General features: G+C 36.6%; 1 protein-coding gene across 2 annotated transcripts in view; it reads right to left on the bottom strand.

Moving 5' to 3' along the window:
- The window catches only part of AHCTF1 (AT-hook containing transcription factor 1), a 50,350-nt gene that overhangs the window by 14,489 nt on the left and 14,585 nt on the right, over positions 1-21,276 (bottom strand). For both annotated transcript variants that reach the window (XM_070932527.1, XM_070932526.1), the window contains exons 6-26: positions 20,649-20,765; positions 19,205-19,289; positions 16,645-16,795; positions 15,868-16,000; positions 15,597-15,778; positions 14,335-14,396; positions 12,506-12,634; positions 12,124-12,214; positions 11,957-12,046; positions 11,665-11,805; positions 11,168-11,272; positions 9,131-9,224; positions 8,448-8,571; positions 8,155-8,211; positions 6,876-7,022; positions 5,296-5,480; positions 3,878-4,022; positions 3,638-3,769; positions 2,613-2,754; positions 1,925-2,075; positions 1,010-1,114 (exon numbers count right to left, since the gene is read on the bottom strand). In XM_070932527.1, the coding sequence (XP_070788628.1) occupies positions 1,010-1,114; positions 1,925-2,075; positions 2,613-2,754; positions 3,638-3,769; positions 3,878-4,022; positions 5,296-5,480; positions 6,876-7,022; positions 8,155-8,211; positions 8,448-8,571; positions 9,131-9,224; positions 11,168-11,272; positions 11,665-11,805; positions 11,957-12,046; positions 12,124-12,214; positions 12,506-12,634; positions 14,335-14,396; positions 15,597-15,778; positions 15,868-16,000; positions 16,645-16,795; positions 19,205-19,289; positions 20,649-20,765 (2,568 nt within the window). The remainder of the gene's footprint in view (positions 1-1,009; positions 1,115-1,924; positions 2,076-2,612; positions 2,755-3,637; positions 3,770-3,877; positions 4,023-5,295; positions 5,481-6,875; positions 7,023-8,154; positions 8,212-8,447; positions 8,572-9,130; positions 9,225-11,167; positions 11,273-11,664; positions 11,806-11,956; positions 12,047-12,123; positions 12,215-12,505; positions 12,635-14,334; positions 14,397-15,596; positions 15,779-15,867; positions 16,001-16,644; positions 16,796-19,204; positions 19,290-20,648; positions 20,766-21,276) is intronic.

Here is a 21,276-nt window from a genome sequence, read left to right as displayed (position 1 = left end):
GGATGGAGGGTGCCATAGGTAAATGCTAAGGAGTGTGGGTGGATTAGCTAGGACAGGTGGGCAGGTTTTGGGAAGCACGGATGGGCTAGCACCTCAGTGGACAAGGGCAGAGAAGTGTGAGCAGATCAGAAAAGGCAGCAAGTCCTGGGAAACATCAGCAGACCAGCAAGGACATTATAAAGGTACTTGAAAGCCTGGCTGATCAAGGTGTGGGTGTTACAGAGTATGAGGAGATCTCTGGGGTCTCACACCCTGTGGTGGGATTCTTCAGGAGAAAAAGTGGCAGGATTGACTTATAAGAACGACCTGTGACCTTCCCTGATGGCTTTTTCCCATTGACTTTGCTTGAGAGAAGTCAGCATGGAAGGTGGCAGATGAGATTGTGACAGCGACTCACTGCAAGGTCATAATCATACACTGGGCAATCAAGCCCTTGGATTGCAATCACACTACCACGAGGATGCTGGGATTGCTGCAACTTCATGAACCGGTACTTTTTCAGCATCATTGTAATTTTGAACAATCACTGAGCAAGTCAAGAACTACCTGTGCTATGTCAGAAATCACAATTTTTGGAATAGACACTATATACAATTTCTTGAGGAAGAGCCTTACATCCCACGAGCCCCTGTATTAGAACAATACAGGCCAAAATTCGTGAGAATGCAAGCCTCTCCTGATTGACCAAGCAAGTTTGGCTTGGCTGCTGTAGCCAATCAGTGTTTTAGAGTTCTGTTCTACTACTCTACCAGGCAGTGAGTTCTAAAATGAACAACTTTGTTTTGTTTAGCAGCTGTCTTCTTAGATACACAAAACAGATTAACAGACTAGGTTTATATGCTCCCACAATATGATGACTGGGTCAACAGAGAGGTTATTGTGTTGTGAGAATAGGGTCACATGATAAGTAATCCAATTTAATGACTCTTAGTAGTAAGAAAGTAAAAGCCAAACATTGGTAGTGGATTTCCTAGTGGATTTCTCTCTGATAATTTTTTTTTCTTTTTACCTGGAACGTTTTCTTAAAGATTTAGTAATCGGTGTCCCAATAAATGGATCTGGTAACTGCCTATCAGGGCAGGGCTCCAACACAGATGATTGTTCTTCAGGTCCACTTTTGAGAAAAAAACCAGAAGTCAAAGTAAGAGAGATAAATAATTTTGTGCATCAAAATATTACTTTCTTCAAAAGGAGAAAGTGGATAAATTGCATAATTCTTGCTGCCTCCATCACACCTTTAGAAAATTATTGGTATCTTCAGCCCTTGAGTATTAGTCCTTATTTTCTAAGTCAATGTTGCTACCAATTTAAAATCCACCACTAAACTACTGAAGTAATATCAGAGTAACAGAATGAAGACTGAAAACAATTTCTCTGTAGTGTTAGGAATAGGCAACAGATATCACAACAATATCCTAGTACAGGATGCTGCTGTCTTCGATATCATGGGAAGATGTCTTGTCAATTCCTCAAAAGTTACTCTTTCATTTCTCTATGTAGGAGAAGTCTGAAAGGAGAAGTCTGAAAGAAAATGGTATTGTCCATACAGGGGAAAAAGAAGGGCTCTGGTTCTTTATTTTGCTCTATAGAGAAAATAGGCAAAAGTGCCAAAAAAAGAGAGCACCAATGTTCTTTGTTTTACTTTGAACAGAGTTATTTCAAATGCCCTTGCAGGACTGTAAATGGAATCTATGGGCTATCCAAATTAGTTGTTGGTGCTTTCACTAGAGAAGGCACACGGTATTGCAATAGTTCTCTGACTGCAGAGGCTCAGCAGGATAATACAAGCAGAGTTCATGCCAACTTGGAGAGTGTTAGAACTGGGAATGCCCTATAAAATTGATATACCAATCTTTTGGCTGGATTATGCCCATGGGCTGAAGTTTCTCCATCCCTATGCCTGGATAGCGGAATTAATACTTACGTATCATTCTGATGTGACTTGCTTTTCTGTTCACTTCCTGCCCACACTTCTCCAATTTTGGACAATACATTACTGATGAAAGTTGCTTTTGTAATTACATTTCCAGTAGCAATTCGTTTTGCAACTGTTGATAATGGTTTTGGTCTTAAAACTAAAAAGAAAAACAAATCAAGTAAAGACAGAAATTAAAAAATCAATATTCTTAAAATTGGTTTGAAAAAGTGGTAAAAGAATCCATCTATGTTAAAATTGAACACCCCTCCCTCAATAGAGGGGAAGGAATATGACACCACCTATCTCCAGTCTACAAGGCAGCCCTTTCAACAGTTCCAAGAAGATTCCACAAACAATTGCACCCTGATTCACATGACACTGAAAGGCACAGATAAACCCCCAGGTGCTTCATCAGCTCAGAGAGCTAACAACTAGGTGAGTGCAAAGAAGTATAATCCTTCCTCCCCCACACTGCATCCTATCAGAACCTATCCTTCCTTCCCCCCATCAGAACTGATGAAGCTTCTTGAATGAGAAGCGAAATGTTTTCTTCTTCTTCCTCAAGGATAAAACAGTCCAGTTGCCTTTTGAAGGAAAAAAATATCTTTGAGACAACTATGACCTGGATGAGTGAGAATTTCCACAGACATTCTTAAAATAGATTTCTGCAATTTTCATTGAATGAGTAACTTACTTTCCCGCCGTAGTGAAGATGGCAAATGGTAAGGCCTGGCTCGCTCTATAGCTAGCTTCTTTTGAACTCGAGGCAGAACTTTGCCATAATGGTCTAATATGGAATTTCTGGCAACTGATCTCTCTCTCCATTGAGGATCATTCTATTTAAGAATAAAAAGAATTCTGAATGAAAAATGCACTAAAACAGCTGAAAGACAACTGAAGTTTACCTCCCCCCCCCTTATGTCACCCCTTTAAGGCAATTACAAACCACGTACATACATTTGAACAAGATCAGTTACAGACCAAGTGGATCTGACTATTAGTAAATTCTGATGCCAAGTCAATAGTATAAATAAGAATGTGTAAAATGTTCTATGCATAAACCTTCCCATGCACGAAACAGATAAGTTTCAGGCAGACAGTCTGGACTGAAGCATACAATTGATCTGGATATGGACTCAAAATAACATGCTGCCTTGGAGAGTGATTTCTGCATGGATGTATTTTGGAAGTAGAGATAATAAACAGCCAAGGAATCACTAAGAGCGACCAAAGAGGGAGGGGAAAAGAAGCTGCAAGGAAAAGGGATAGAGATGTGTTGAAGAGGCTCTATTTGGCCAAGAACAGCAGACAAGGGGAAACAGGGAAAGGAAAAGCTGCTGGGAAAATCAGTGTACAGACCAGGATAGATACAAAGAGGAAGATGAAAGAAGAAACAACATGCACCAGCCTTGACCTATTCTTTTTGCAAGATCCTATCAGGTAGTCTAGACCAGGAACCCAAAATCAAATTAATACTATATTTATTGCAAAATTACAGTAACAAAATCTTGCCTTTCTGAAAATGCTTCCCCCCTCTTTCCTTTCTTTATGTTCCAGAGAATCAGGGAGGGCCATTTCTGAGATGCTCCCCCCCCCCACTCCCACTTCCTGCTTTGGACTCATTCAGTTAACTTTAGCTTGGAGCAACAAATTTTCACAACAGTAACTTTAGAAAATAATCCTAATTTCTCCCGTGTACTCCCAAATGTTATGATTTACCATGAGATTAATCTTCAAAGACTGATTCAGCTGCAGGGCAGGAATGTAGTTGGCCCTCTGGAGGTGATGAACTAAAAGAAACTCATGATTGTTGATACCAGTACTTGTCTGTAAAAACTTCTCTAGACACTCCTATAGGAGATAAACAGGCACATATAATGCCATTGTATTAATGAGTCATCCACTGCTTTTTTTTTTTTTAAATGTTACTCTTTAGATTTTATTTTTGTTCTGGCTTACTTGTTCAGTTTCTGTGAATGGTAATTTTAGTAAATCTTCCATCAGTCCAAATTCCTGACAGATTTCATAAACATGTTTGAGCATCTCTTCGACCTTTAATTGGCTAGAATTTTGCCGCAACACGTTCCAAGCTTCCACCATGCAACTGAAATTAAATTCAGAATTAGAATTCTGGCAGATCTTTCTGCTTCAGGAAAAAAACCCCGATATTAAAAACTGTTAATATCATATGCTTTTGATTAAAAAAAATAGTAATTTTGATAGACTTTTTCTTTGACAATCTTTACTTTTTACTTTTACTTTCATTTGATGTATATACCACCCTACTCCTGAAGGACTCAGGACGGTGAATAGCCAACAATAAAATACATACATACAAAATTTAAAAAGCAGAAATAAAATCGAATTAAATAGTTTGGCCCAGACAGATTTAAAACCCCAATCAATTTAAAACAAATTTAAACTTTGAATATTAAAAATACTAAAAAAATATTAAAAAATATTAAAAATGTTTCAAAAGAGGGAGAAAGTTAGGCCAGACCCGCCTGGTGAAATAAAAAGGTCTTCAGAGCGTTGCGGAAAGTGCACAGATCCGGGATCCTCCGTATCTCCGGGAGGAGCTCGTTCCAGATAGTAGGTGCCCCCACAGAAAAGGCTCTCCCCCTGGGGGCCGCCAGTCGACATTGTTTGGCCGACGGCACCCAGAGGACCCCCTCTCTATGACAGCGTACTGGCCAGTGGGAGGCTATTGGTGGTAGTAGGCGGTCCCGCAAGTACCCAGGTCCTGAGCCATGGAGCGCTTTAAAGGTGGTAACCAAAACCTTGAAGCACACCCGGAAGACCACCGGCAGCCAGTGCAGCTCGCGCAGGAGGGGTGTTACATGGGAACGTCATGTCACTCCCATTACCACCCGCGCAGCCGCACTCTGCGCCAGTTGGAGCTTCCGGGTGCTCAAGGGGAGCCCCATGTAGAGAGCGTTACAACAGTCCAGGCGGGAGGTGACGAGGGCGTGAGTGACCGTGTGTAAGGAGTCCCGATCCAGAAAGGGATCGTAACTGGCGAATCAGGCGAACCTGATGAAAAATCCTCCCGGTCACGGCCGTCAAGTGCTCTTCTAAAGACAGCCGTGGATCCAGGAGGACGCCCAAGTTGCGCGCCCTCTCTGTGGGGGCCAATGATTCGCCCCCAATAGTCAGTGATGGCACCAACTGACTATATCGGGACGTCGGAAACCACAGCCACTCGGTCTTGGATGGGTTGAGCCTGAGCCTATTTCTCCCCATCCAGATCCGCATGGCCTCCAGGCACTGGGACATCACTTCAAGGGCATCATTGGGGTGGTCTGGGGTGGAGATGTACAGCTCATTTTTCTTTATGAATTAAGCACAGTATTACAAAAGATAAAGATGTGCTTTACCTGTTATATAGCAAGACAGTAATGTGGAGTGCAACTTCAGTGCTACTTATCATTGAAGGTTTCATCATCTGTATATATCGAAGGGCTCGCTTGTGCTCTCCTTGACACATCAAAGCTTGAATGATCCGCATGTGTTGCCAAGGCAATTTGATTGTAGCTGGATGAAACAGATAAGACAGAGAATTCTGCAAAAGTGCAAGGTTATAATTAGAATAGAAATATATATAAAAGCCAAATACCACTCATTAATCACGAAATCTCCAGAACGGTAAAGCCTACAAATCTGAAATTTGGCACATATATTCCTCCTGGCTTCTAGGTGCTTGCTAAGAAAGGATTTTTCGAAATGACCATCAGATCATCAGTATTTCATATACAGTATTATATTCATACGCTCTGATGCTAAGGAGTTAGATGTTCTACTCCCCCTCCCTACCTGAAAGGAACTCTGTCCCAACTGCCAGTTGCCTTGTATTAACACGCTCTGATGCTACCCCTTCGCTAAATCAGGCGTGGGATGGTCAGCGTGTGACTCATCTGGCCTGCGGGCTGGGATATTCTACTCCCCCTCTATTCCAACTGCCAGTTGCCTTATATTAACACGCTCTGATGCTAAGGAGGTAGACATTCTACTCCCCCTCCCCACCTGAAAAGAACTCTGTTTCAACTGCCAGTTGCCTTATATTAACACCCTCTGATGCTACCCCTTCGCTAAACCGGGCATGGCCAGTGCATGACTCATCCGGCCTGTGGGCTGGGACATTCTACTCCCCCTCCCTCCGTTCCAGCTGCCAGTTGCCTTATATTAACACGCTCTGATGCTACGGAGTTACACATTCTACATTAGGTTTCAGGCTTTAAGTGTCAATTTATCACGCCCGATCACATAGTTTCGTAGCGAAGTTAGTAAAACAAATTAATAATCTAAACTAGTATTTTCTCTAATTAAGTGTGTGTGTGTGTGTTTGTGTAGTAATTTGTACTTCTATTCCAAGTTTGTATTATCCAGATTGCCAATTTTAATTTCTTCTTGTTGTGTATGTTGCCTTCAGCAAGACTTTTAGCATATTTTAATTTAATATTGCCTCCAATAGTGCCACCAAATTAGATATTTCTAAAAGCAAACTTATTATTTACAGTTTGAAGGCAACCTACTCTAGAGTACTTTACTGCACTTTCTCAAGAAGCACTGAAAACATATAGAATAGAATAACAGAGTTGTAAGGGACCTTGGAGGTCTTCTAGTCCAACCCCCTGCTTAGGCAGGAAACCCTACACCACTTCAGACAAATGGTTATCCAACATCTTTTTAAAAACTTCCAGTGCTGGAGCATTCACAAGGTCTGGAGACAAATTGTTCCACTGATTAATTGTTCTGTCAGGAAATTTTTCCTTAGTTGTAAGTTGCTTCTCTCCTTGATTAGTTTCCACCCATTGCTTCTTGTCCTACCCTCAGGTGCTTTGGAGAATAGCTTGAGTCCCTCTTCTTTGTGGCAGCCCCTGAGATATTTGGGGTATATAAACCAAGAGGTAAAATATAAATCTGATAATAAATAACGGAATTGCTACTTTATACTGACCTCATAGTCATTATGATCCAAACACCAAAAACCTTGAATTAGGTTAACCAGACCTATTGGGACTGCAAAGGCTGTTGGGAAAGAATCCACTGAAGTATCAGTTCTGTTTGGGCAAGAATGCATGATATCCAGTAATAAATAAATTGTCTGATTAGCTTATTAAGGTTAACCAAGAGTTATGCTTCCTATGAAATAATAGAACATTCCTATTTTATAAATATATTTTGCTACAATTTTGTAAAATTGTACTAACAATATTAAAACTTATATAACCTCAATCTTTAATGCAAACGAATTCTGAAGCCACTTAACACTTGAAATTTTGAATTACTGAAATAAAGAAAGAACTTTGGTCTCTTCAAGCCTCTCTATAGCTTCACATTAGGGGCCTGCAAAATATTTCATCTGAACTGTTCTGAGTCAAAACCAGGGTGGATAAAAATCAATGATTTTTTTTAAAAAAATAAAAAAAAACAGATTTTTTTTTATTTTTATCGGATTTTTTTGATTTTTATCGAATTTATTTTAATAAAAAACTTTTGGGGTAAAAACCTATCGTAAGATAGTTTTCTATTTAAGATACATAAATAATTTAGTTTATTCAGCATGAAATGGAGCTTAGTTATGTAGCATGAGGCTGTATATTCTGCAACACTGGGACTATCGGTGAGTCAACAGTGGGTCAAAGGAGTAGCAGAGATGACAGTTGCTCTTTAAAAATTATGATTTAAATCGAGTTGATTTAAATCAAGCCTTTTTACTAGTGATTTAAATCATAATTTAAATTGTGATTTAAATCAACTCGATTTAAATCAAATCCACCCTGGTCAAAACTATGACTATGACACACAAAAGACTCTTTAAAACATGCTAAAAGTGTTTTTAATTCAAAACAGGTTTGTCCTGAGTTTAAAACAATTCCTGCTCTACATACAACTGTGATGCTTCATGATATTTTGTGATACTTTATCCTTGCGAAAGTACAAGGATAAACTGTATTAATTGTGCTCTATTTTGGGCCTAAAGAATAACAGATGTCTCAACCGGATATGCAAATGTGGAGAGACCTACAAAGTAGGAAGCAGACTTATAAATTGCAAACTCCTCCCGGGCTCAATATTCTATTATCAACTCCAATAATATCTATGTTTTCATTTATTCTGTCAGTGTTGGGCAGAAATGATAATGGAAAATGCTAAGCTTTAAAAGAAAAATTTTAAAACCTTGAAAATGAAATGTGCTGTAGCCATTGTCATATTTTATGTTTCTGAAAGGATACAATTGCATGCTTGTAGAGTTCTTCAGTGTTTTCTAACAAGTAGAGATCAAGCAGTGCCTATAATAAGAACACACATACACTAAGTCAACTATTCTAATTATTCAAATACAACAAATATTTTAAAAAATTCTTCATTACTGGCAATTTCCTGGACAAATCCATGCACTTTTCAGACTTTCAGAAATCACCCAGGTGGCTTTTTGCCTAAGGCAGCACTAGAATCCAGTCTTCCAGTTATTTCCTACTGTCTTAAACCACTACATAAAACTGGCTGTTTTATTCATGTTACTTACATGTAATGTTGGAGGAGGATACTTTCCAGTCCCCCCATCATCTCTCTGCCACAACTTCACAACTGAATCACCTAACTGGGAAATCATGCCATCAATCATCAAACAATCAGGATTCCATTTCCCCCTATAACAGGAAGGCAGGCATTTAATTTCCTATTGTTAAAAGCAAGTTTAAAAAGGCTATTTAGTAACAAATCATGCAATTCAAATTTCTCTTCCTTCAAAATTTATTAACAAAAACCCAAAGACTTCAACCAAACATTAAAAGCTAAACAATTTATGTAGAAGCATATAAAAAAGCTAGTCTTTAAAATCACTTTTTTAAAGAGTGTGGCCACTTATTTGTCACATGCTTTAATAAATCTTATCTAGAAACACGTAACAACTTATAAGGATCCTGAGGAGAACAAGATATTGCTCAGTTATATAAAAACAAGAGAAAAAAAGGAAGGCAGACATTGAAACACCCTCCGCGCCACAAAAAAAGGGAATAAACAGGCTATTCAAATGCCACCAAGAAAACAACTAGTGACATTTTCTCCCTACCCATTTTTTGTTTTATAAACATGCCCTCAATAACTTTTTACATAAACCTTGGTGTCCTTCCCTTGCTACTTGCAAGCTGCTCACAGCTGATAAAATCTTTTTACTGAGACTTAATACATCTTAAGAAAATGTTTTACCTTGACAAACGTTCCAATTTTTGACGACAACTGATATAAAACCGTTGAATATGTTGGTAATTATAGAAAGATTTTGACAAATGCATATCTTCCTCTGCATAAAAAAAAGATGAAAACTCATTATTAAATGTATCAAATGCAAAAAAATTCTAGCTGTAGCCAGAATAGAAAAACAGGATTTTCAAATCTGAACTGCTACTGCATGTTTATATTGTTATTTGTGGCAATTCAAAATATTAATTAGACTATAACTGGTCAAATATTAAACATAAGCTTTTCCAATTACATACAAAATGCCCTCAAAAGCGAATGAAAACTCTTAAATTTTTGTTTTGGAAAAAGCAGGACTCTTATATTCAAAATTGGTATTACCATAATCTATTAAAAGCTCCAATACTATCAAGCTTTCACATTTTGATAAAATATCCAAAAGAAGAAAAAGACCAAGAAAATTATAGATGAGATGTTGGTTTAAAGTATGTTTGTAAGAAACACATCCTTCTTCCATAACTGGACTAAAAATTCTGAATTCAATTATTAAAAAAATCAATTACTGTAACTATTAATGCCATTCACTATATTATTGTTCAACATGCTCTTCATTAGAGAATAGGATAAAATTCAATGATAATTGTTTGGTCAATCACTATCACTGACTCTAGTTACAGAGTTAATACAGTTATTATGCAACATAGCTCAACATTCTTGAAAGCAATTGGAAACAAATTTTGTCAGGGAATTGCACAGTCCAAATGGAGTCAGACATTGACTTGAACTTGTAGTTTTATATAAATAAATCTATACACATACAAACACACACACACACACACACCAAACAAGATAATCAGGCAAAGAGGAGCATCATCAGGTAAATCACAGAGAACACAGGGCACACAGAAGAAAAAGGTGGGAGGGAAAGGGGGAAACTCTCCCTCCACACCCACAACAACCAATCATAGAGCAGATAGCCTCATGCAAGATCCAGCACTCTTCAATCAATCAGCTATAACTGTGTGTTCTGTATCGCTGCACAACCCTAGTGTTCCAGTTACTAAATTTAAATATCTTAACAAACTTTCTCACCCTACAGATAGCCAATATATTAGTATGAAAATGCAAATCCAGCCAGGCTTCAAAACATTGTAATTGAGAATGCAAGTAAAATGAAAGTTTTACGGAAATACTAATGGCAAGATATTCTCATGCACTAATATATGTTTTGTCTTGATCATGAGTTTAACATTTTAGAAAAATACAGCAAGTGGGAATACTATGACAACTATACTGGCTAACCTCAATGTAGCTGAGAAGTTAAAACACAACTCCCTTGCCCGTAATAATTATATTTTGAAGAAATTAAGAAAAATATTAGGAAAGTAGATTTATAATTATTGGTATTGCTATGAGGTGTTCATATCTTCACAGTGCACAAACCTATTAGCAGTAAAAAGCAATAATGACCCAGTACTCCTGATTAACCCTGTTAATATTTGAAAGCAGATTTTTTTTTTACAAGGACAGGTTCAAATTCAAGGATCATTCAATTTGCTGCTATTAGTTTTGGTCACTATCAAGAAAATAAAGATCCACCAAGGTATTTTTAATATTCCATAACTAAATGAAAGACTAATAGAAAGATAGATAGATAGAAAGAAAGAAGGAAGGAAGGAAAATAAAAGTAACATAAAGTAAATTAAAACAAAATAAATACAAATTTCTGTTTCTCATTCTTGCTTCTGGAAAATTAGTTACAAACTTAAACAGTTGCCTTTAGAAAAAAAGAATAGTTTCAGCAGTTTTGAATCAAAATGAAACATATGTAATAAACAGTGACAGCAAAGATGAAAAGGTTCTAAACAAACTGCAATGAAAAAGCAGATTCTTCTATGAGTTCTAAATATGCATATATGAAATCTAGATTTTCAGATATCAACTTTTTCAAAATTATGTTAACTTTTCCATAAGAAATAGACATTACACTAGTAATAAAATAGGAAATAGCCTGTTACTGAGATACAACAGCTGAAGGAGACCTACCTAAATTTTCTGGAAGGAGATTGGATCGACAGAACCAGATGACCACTTGTAAATACTGCGAAAGGAGACTGGTTACAACCTGTTTGTTTGTTAGATCTGTAATGCCTAAAAAAAAAAAATGAACATAGACTTGCTTTTTTTAAAAAAATCTTCATGTAACCTTGACAAGATATGAGTAATAATTTGTCATCTTAAAGACATAGGGATCATTTAGCTCATTCATGATTGTAAAGGCATTCTAGCTTTAATCCAAATACAGCCACAAATTATCTCCACAGGATATAAAATTTCCACTATATTAAGAATCAGATAATAAATCAAGCTTTCTTTTAAACTTTTCTGTATTGTATCTGGAGATCAACTTTTTTTATTTTCTAATTTGAAGGGGAAAATGACCACACAATAGTTGAACATACAAATACATGAAGAATGTAAGATTCCTATTTGTTAAAAGGTAATATAAAATGTGCGTCTTAAATTTTATGACATTTACATACCTTTTTCAGTCAGTTCTTGAGCTTCCATGATAAAATAGTTTAACACTGTGTTAAGGTTGCTAAGAAGCAACTCACAGCGCTGGAGAGACTGTAGAGTCTGTGGATCAATGAAGTTAGATGACCCATCAAATAAGGGAGCACCTTAAAAAAAAGAGTTTTGACGACTTTAGTTAAAGCTCAGAATTCAACATGTTTTTATCCAATATAATTAAACAATTAAGGCCAATTACCGAGTAATTTCTGTATACAATATGTTGATTTCCACTGTTTCAAAGCACATTATATTACTTACAGAGACGAATGAAGTCTTCTTTTGTTTTAACAACTTTACTCCATGCCCATTCGAGAACAAAACGCAAGTTGGGTGCAGAATCTGGTTGTTCTTTAAAAAACAAAAAGCAGAAATTATAGACGTTACTTTAACAAAATAATTTTATTGAACAACAAGGTTACGTTTACCTTCAGCAGTCCACTGTTTGATGCAGCTAGTGAGGAGTCCCAAAGAACTTGTCTGGATAGCTGTCGATAACAGAGCTTCAAACTGCTCCTCCTAAAAAAAATTCAAAAAGAAAACAAAACACAGTTATCTCAGCATTTCATGGCATCAGTAATTCACAATTTCAGCATTAAAAATACAATCCATCCGTAGCTGCATAGCAACTGACATGTTAGATCCAGCTACGAATATGGACACACTGGGGCTGCTCACAAACCTCATTTTCCTTGTGGAATTTTTGTTAGATCAAATGCTATAACCCAATTCAATTAGGCAGCACATAAAATTTAAGAATCAAATAACAGAATGACTACATTTTCAATCATATCTTCATCATAAACTTACCTGGCTCAGACTTGTTGGTTGTATATCAATAAATCTTGGAGATAGTAAACCAGCTATAAGGCATCTATTATAACCCTCAGGAATAGTTTCATTTAATGAACAAGCAGAATTTTTTAGGAAATGCAATGTCTGCAATTAATCAAACAATTTTGCATTAGGACAAACTGTCTGTAGAACACTGGAAAATGCCTAGTAAAATTAACAATTCTTGTCAAAATAAAGGCACATAAATTATATTTATTAGTTTTCTTCCATATTCTCTATACCAAGCAAGGAAGCTATAAAGAAATAAATGTGACTGTGTTGGGTACAGGCAGGATAGTAGAAATCAAGACCCTGTAACTTGCAAGGCTTTGTGCTGTTCAAGTGCCTCTGAAAAACTATGTACTCTGGTACAAAAAGTCGTAAATGTTTAAGAACTACTTTTTAAGTGATTCCAAATGCAGGTAGTCCATGACTTATGGCTTGTCACTTAGCGACTGTTCAAAGTTCTGACAAACCTACTGGGATAGGGTATTTATGATCTGATTTGAAGTTCTGACAGTTGCTCCCCCCCCCCCGGGGCCACAGTCAAATTGCCACACTTTGGGTGCTTAGCAACCAGGCCGCATTTATGGTCACTTGCAGCATCCCGCAGTCCCATGATGTTTTACAATAGTTTTGTTAAAAACCGGCATTTACTTTCAGGTTTTGGTAAAACAGTGCCCATAACGAACCACTGGTTAACAACTGTGATGATTCGCTTAATGACTATTGCAAGAAAGACTATAAGATCAGATCGGTCTAATGACTAACCCATTTTACAACTGTCATGATTTACAATCATGATGGGTAGGCTCCACTATGGTCATAAATCAAGGACTACCTGTACCAGTTAAGAAAATATGTAAAATGTTTAAAAATGGGAAAGTAAATATTTTTAAAGGAAGGAGTGGGTTCTGGTCTCAGCAAATATAATGAGAAGTATAAGCAGGCATATAAAAAATCGTAACTTCTGCATTGACAGCTCCAGGGTCTGTTTTCCCATATCAACCAAACGTTGGTCCATTGGTTGCGACAGGAATTGACATACCCATTTTCCCCTGAGGGCTGAGAGAATGACTGGCTCGAGTCACTTAAGCCTTAATGTAGAACTATAACTCAGCCGCCTGGTTTCTGGCCTGGTGCCTTAACCACTAGACCAGTGATAGCTAACCTTTTTGCCATCGTGTGCCAGGAGGGGGGGGAAGGGGGGTCGTGAACACATGTGCGCACACCCATAATTCTATGCGCCCCGCCTCTGTGCATGCGATCCTCTCACTCCTGGCACGCGATGGGCCCGTTTTTTTCTCTCCTCAGGCTCCAGAGCCTTTCTAGGAGCTTGGTCCCACTGGAAATTGGTAAACAGGCACTTTCCAGCCTCCAGAGGGGTGGGAAAGGCCGTTTTCGTCCTCCCCAAGCTCCTAGAAAGGCTCTGAAGAGAGAGAAAAACAGGTCTTCCCCACCAACACCAGAGGCCCTTCGGAGGCAGGAAACAGCCTGTTTCCCTACTTCCGGTGGGCCCAGAAGGCCTGAAAATCAGCTGGCCTGCGCAAGCATGTGCGCCGGAGCTGAGCTCACATGCCACCTGTGGCACACGTGCCATAGGTTCGCCATCACGGCACTAGACCAAATTGGCTCTGCAGGGTTAGAATGAAAATCAATGAATAACTATTAAACCACTACATTTTTTTTAAGGCAGGAATTAGAAATGAAGTTTCCAACGTCAAGCTAATTCACACATTTATGTATTGAAAAAGAAAATAAATAAACAGAATACCATAATATAGCAGTAAACAAATAGTACTTACATCTTTTTGAAATCCTGTACAAGACATATGAATTATTCCACAATTCAGCAAACAAGTGACATCTATGGAACAGAGTTCACCATTAGAATAATGAGGGGCAAATGACTGGTATTATAAGGTGGGGGGGAGCTTTCCAGCAATTTTATTTCAACATTGCTGGCATACATTGGGGCAGTGATGCAGAGAGGATAATTGTATAAGATAAAAAGTTAAATTCCCTCAGCCTACATCCAGGTCTCCATCCAAATCAATGGACTATAATTTAATTCTATGAATCAGTCTGGCTCTTGAAATATATATTCGATCATTTTAAAACCAAGCTAGGGATAATGACAGCTCCCCAGTATGCTACTACTTTTACAGTATTGATCTAGTACATCAACTTCTTGCCCCTGTACAATAGAAGCAGAAGGAAGGTTTGCAAAAAAAAGTTACGTACACAACACAAACAAAATACAAGGAGAAAGGGCACTGGCTTAAAGAGAAAGGGAGACAGTAGCTTTTTCAGTACTAATGTCCATACCCAAATCCCAACATTTAATTCTAAAATTAAATGCTATTCCCTGGGGCAGAGCATAACAAATAATATAGCTGACATTAAACATTGTTTAATGAATCATACTTTTTATAACTAGTATTACCCAAAGGAAACCCTAAGATGTTAATATTTTATATCAAAATGCAACAATGTGCATTTCATATACAAGTAGTCTTTGACCTACAACCACAGTTGAGCCCAAAATTTCAGTCATTAAGCAAGACAGTTAAGCGAGTTTTGCCCCATTTTATGATCTTTCTTGCCAAAGTTGCTAAATGAATCGTTGCAGTTGTTAAGTTAGGAACATGGTTGTTAAGTGAATCTGGCTTCCCCACTGACTTTGTTAGTCAGAAGGTCACAAAAGATGAACACTGTCAAGACTCCAAATTTTGATCATGTGACCATGGAATTGCTGCAACAATTGTGTGACAAATGATCATATGTCACTTTTTGGGGGGCTGTTGTAACTTCAAATTGTCCCTAAACAAGTGGTAGAACTATTTGCATTAAGAATAAATCTGAGCTTTACACGGCACTTTTCCTGCAGCTGACATATAAATTAATGGCACTATTTGATCTACTGCAGCAGAATCTGCATTATTCTTATTAGATTTTTATCCCACTTTTTGTGCCTGGAAAGGCTATCACAGCAATATTTCAAAACTATATTGTGGATGCAATAACTTCAGAATGTTCCCATAAAAGCAGTTGATAATACACTTACCAAAATTGTACGTGCTTGGGTTAAAAAACTGTTCAGGTGGAGGATAAGAAGGAGGCACTCCCCGAGTAAAGCTTCGTTCATGTACCAAGACATCCAAAATATGATTAGGAGAGGTGATGCTCACCACCGCATCCAAAGACCATAATGCAAAATATGGACAATTGTGTAACAATTCTCCTGGCCTTAAGAAAACAGACAAAGAAGAAGTAATCTGACAGCATTAAAATCTATTTTTTCTGAAATTTTGTGATAAGAAGAAACTACCACTTACCTTAATGAATCTGGCATCTGAGCATGATACCAGCGATTTATATCAAAAATACCTAAGTAGGTAGATGGCTTGCCTTGACCATAGGTATTCACTTGCCAGCTAAAGATAGATACGCTTGTATCAGGTGATGTGACTGGATCAAAAAGAAAAGGGGATGGAATTACTATAAAAGGCAGATACAAATTAATACAATTCAATGCAATACAATTCTACGGAAATGTAAAAAATGTAACAGAACTCTATTAAGTATTCTTGGAAAATATAGTTATGTGACTTATTGATCTGTTCAGAAAGTGCAGCTATGTCTGTCATTCTATTCTCTAACTGCCAAAGACAGAAATAGCTCCTTTAGTTGTTCTCGACCAGATCTAAATATGTCATTCTGCTTGATAATGCAATAAAAACCCTAATTCTGTTCCTCTCCACACCAGATCTGGGGGTTTAACATTGGAACACAATGCCCAAACAGGAAGAACAATAGGAAGCTCAACTGCACAAGAAGGGCACTCTTTTATATTAGATATAAATTTGTCTGTCTTTGTGGATGCATACATACTTTTCAATGATTTTTTGTCAAAGTACTGATTCTAATATAGATTTATAGGACTTCACAAAATGTATCTAGGTTGTTCATAGCTGAAATATATATCACAAATTATTACTAAGAATTAAACAGGACATAAAAAATTAATCAACATTTATGCAGTAACAAATTGTTCTGGCTTGAGTCTGACATAACAAGTTCTCATTATTAGCTGTAATGTTTACAATACTAACCTTCATTAATACTATCTTCTCTGTCAACATGGCTTCGAAATTTTTCTATAGTTTGACAACCGATTAGTTTGGTATTGCTAGGCTGTCCTCTCAAAGAGGAAACCCCCCCTGTAAGGTCCAGACTGTACCTTTCTTCACAGTACTCCAAACCCTGAAAAAAATATATGAAATCAGTTCATCTGATCAAGAACATGAGAACTTCAATTCTTAATAACAAATGCTTAACAACTTGGGTGCTTGAAAAACACTTGTAATTATGTAAAAAATGTAATTATGATAAAATTATTTTGGTCTTAAAAGTATTACCTGAATGACAACTTTCCATCAATGGTGCTGACAGTTTCAAGACACCATTAATCAATGATATTGACAATTTTTAAGAATGAAGTGAAAGATAAAGAACAACTGTTTCCACTAAGAGCAGGAAGCATATTTGACCAGTGGTGAAATGTAAAATTTGTTACTACTGATTCTGAGGGGTGTGGCTTGGTGGGGGTAATGAGACTGAGTGGGCATGGCCAACTTTTTTTTAACATTTAAAAGCATTTTTTCAGCCAAAGAGGTTGTAGAAAAAATGCTTTTAAAATTTTTTAAAAAGCCTCTGATGATCGTGCGGCTCAGCTGGGCATGGGGGGGGGGGGCCCAGGGATTTTTGCTACCGGTTCTCCGAACCACCCGCTGCCCTCGCTACCAGATCAGGTAATGGGGTCCGAACCGGGAGCATTTCACCCCTGTATTGAACCCTGCTTAATTGTCATGAATATTCAGTAGTAGAGAAGTGGCAATGCTTCTTTGAATAAAAATGTAAAAACCTGTTAGAACTCCTTTGAAGATATATGTGTGTTTTCTCCCAGGATGCAAAACATTGATTCTAAATTACTTTCCACAAAATTAGAACGATCAAATGGCAGGTTATATATTCCCAGTAGTTCACAGATCAATATACCTCTTGATATTAACTAACCAAAGTTATTTTAAATGAGAAAATACTGTTGGATATTTTATTTTATTGTTTAGTAGCACAGAAAGTATTTTAAAATAAGAGCAATTTATTTTAGTTTTCTAATATTTTAAAGTGATTTAAAACATAATTACTGCACAAATACAATTACACTTAGCTTAAACTATACTTAAAGAAACTTTTATGACCTCTCAGTGTTTATTGTAAAAGTAAATAACCAAGCTGAAAAACGTGCAAACCAGTAGGCAGTCCACATATCAGAGTTAGTAAGCAAAAAGGTGGCTATGACATTTCAGCACCTATGATGAATCTAGTTCAATGTTAGGCAACTTATACATGACCTATTGATTCAGTATATGAATTTAATTCAAAATCAGGTATGTTTTTCTGTTTAAACTAAACAACTTTTGAAGGGTAAAGGCAGGAAACTGAATTTATGAAAAAATGTAATAGTTAAGTATGCAGTTAAACCTATAGAAAATTAACCCTGGAAGGAAGTGTAAATGTGAAATTTTTTCTAAGCTTCTCAGAATATTTGAGGCTTGTTCTTTCTAAAACAGCTGAAAGATATATAAATTATTACTCATAAGTCATTAAAAATATCTGCTTAAAAATATAACTCAAAACGAAGTTCAAGTGGTTTTGTGGTGTTGCATTAAGCACCAGAGACTAAAATAAATGCTTTGAAACTTATATATATATATATAAGGACAATGTCATTATTATAGTTCTTATGAATAACCACTGTCTATTTCCTTTTAACATGACTCAGGTTTGAGAGCCCCTCAATGACAGTCCCACTTTCAAGTTTCCATGCTAAAGATTCCCAGAAAAATGCAGTGAAAGATTAACAGAATGTATCAGAGATTGGGCAATTACAACTGCTACTCCAAGTTGCTTTCCCTGCATCTCATTAAGATTATGGAACATCTTGATGAAATCTGGATGTCTGCAAATATGAAGATGATGGCTGAACTGCACAACTGAAATCACACACACACACACACACACACACACACACACACACACACACCCTTTATTTATTGCATGTATAGGGCCATGGCTTCTATCACACAACTATGGCAATCACTCTTTTTTTGGACACTCTCCCAATTGATGCCCCGGTCTCTGAATCCAATTTACATTCAAATACTACATTATTATTTACCTTCTTATAAAATCAGTGATTTTAAATCTGTGGCAGGAAATGCCCCATAATTAAATTATATCCTATTATTAATCTTTTTCTCATTTTTAACAATGAATAATGTAAATGGCTGAATAAGTACAAAACTCAACATGTATAACATGTTAACAACTGAGAAGAAACTGAATGCAAACATACGTGCACGTGAAATTAAAAATGTTCTTAATACTGCCTAAAATATGTAGAATTATCTCAATAGCCATAGTATTAAAAACAAGTTGAACATATATTTCTCCCACAGCAAGAAACTAAATTATCTTAAAATCTAAATTAACATAATTGCAAGCAAACAGCCAGCTTGCAGTGGTGAGATTAATGCCTTGTCAAACAATGCTGTAATAGGTTCTAATACACTTCACTTTAGTACTTAAAATTTAAACATAATACTTTACCTCATACATGATTAGTCCTGATGCCAACCGCCTTCTGTCACTGAAAGCCAACTGCAGCAGATGTAAACTAAGAATATCTCCTTCACTAAAATGAAATATCAAGACTATAATAAATACAAGCATCTCAATTATTTGCTATGTAATATAAAGTAGATAGTAAATTAAGCACAGCTGTATAGTAAATCATAGAAAGGATATCTTGTGACTCTAGGGAACTTTTATTATGGCTTTATGTTCACATGGGAGGCCTTATTTTACAACTGTTTGAGGTGTGAAGCCAATGAAAACATTACTATAATCTCTAAAGGAGTTTTAAACAGTTGAAAGATAAAGAAAGCTCTAACTCAACTGGGAAAAAAAAAACACCCTGGCAAAATAAATAAAAATTTCAGCCCTGTGCATGACACAAGTATACTACTGTGCAAGACTCCTCTTTCAACAGTTCAAAATACTTCCCCCATCCCTCATCTAACAGATATCACTGATGGTATAGTGGTTAGAATGCAGTACTGCAGGCTAATTCTACTGACCGCAGTTTGATCCTCACTAGCTCAAGGTTGACTCAGCCTTCCATCCTTCCAAGGTTGGTAAAATGAGGACTCAGATTGTTGGGGGCAATATGCTGACTCTGTAAACCACTTAGAAGGGGATCTAAATCACTATGAAGTGGTATATAAGTAAGTGCTACTGCTATTGCTATCACTACAGTAAAGGTTGTTATTCCATTTCAGATGTAGAAGCTCCCTCAATTGCACAAAAATCAAATTGCCCCTATTAATTTCATGCCATTCAGGATTCATGCCATTGAAATGATCATGAAATTATATTCATATATGAAAAAGAACTGCAGGCATCTTCATGTTTCTACAGAATAGAAGTCTAGTCTTTAATATGCAAGAATACTACATATTAAACTACTAGGCACCTCAAACCTAAGAAAGTTTTAAGGGACACATGTTTAATATAGAACAAATCCATGTTTCCTAGGTGAAATGAAATTCTCAATAAGAATGAAGTTTCTCCAGTCTAAAAGTATAGGATCAGAGTATAGAACTGGCCTTCTTCATTCTTTCAACTCTTCATACTGCTTCCCAACACAGGAAGGGAGAAGCAAAAGGGAAGAGAATTCCTGAAATTATCCCCCTTTTTATTCTTCTACTTATTTTCTATTAGTACATATATACTATTTCAACACATCAGTAGGAAAAATAAAGACTTTATGGGGTATATAATTGCCCCTAAAGATCCTAATTTTGGATTTCCATTTCAGATTATTGGTTTTGAAACAGATACAGCTGCATACCTAGAGTCTGGTAAAACAACTCTCTCAGATAAACCAATTTCTTATTAGAGAGTAGCAACACAAGTAAACACAAGTTAAATCATGATTTGAATACATTTTTAGAATCTAGTATCATCAGAATGGCCAAACTGCTTCACCCACCTTTCTTGTGTTGATTGGACAGCCCACAAGTAGCAACAATTGCGAGGATCATTTTCAGGTTCTTGAAAAGTAACAGCATATACAGGAACTCTACCTCCCTCCAACTGGAAATGATATCTGAATATTAGGGGTAGGATGGAAGACATGGGAAATGGATACATTTAAAAATAATTCTCTAGTTTACAGGACACTGCATTATTTTGGAGTATTTACTAAATATTTATTGTTTATAATGGATGGAAATTCAGTAGTCATATTTTAATTCAATATTCAATTATACAATCAACACAGAAATGAGAGGAAATATTGTGTTTTGGGTAATATATAATCTATATTGCAGCATTCTACAATAGACTACTAAGATAATGCTGTCTGAATTAAAAGACGGCTCACATGGAACTGTTACAAAACTTACAGAAAAAAAAGTATTAAGTAGGTAACCATATAATTAATCCTAATTATAATATATGCATAATAAAATGGCATATGTTGGATGCATTTTTCATATGAGGAACTTTATTTATTTTCTTCTAAACTATAAGCTAGTAATCGGAGTTATTTGATTCACTGAACATACTGGAATTAATCCAAGGAACCATTCTATTGTGAAAAGCTGGAACTTCACAAT

The sequence above is a fragment of the Pituophis catenifer genome, unplaced genomic scaffold (genome assembly GCF_029215685.1).
Source record: "Pituophis catenifer annectens isolate HBS135680 unplaced genomic scaffold, rPitCat1.0.hap2 SCAF_1, whole genome shotgun sequence".
In the NCBI taxonomy this organism is placed as follows: domain Eukaryota; kingdom Metazoa; phylum Chordata; class Lepidosauria; order Squamata; family Colubridae; genus Pituophis; species Pituophis catenifer.
Note: the sequence above shows the minus strand (reverse complement) of the source record. Positions and strands in the feature narration are given on the sequence as shown.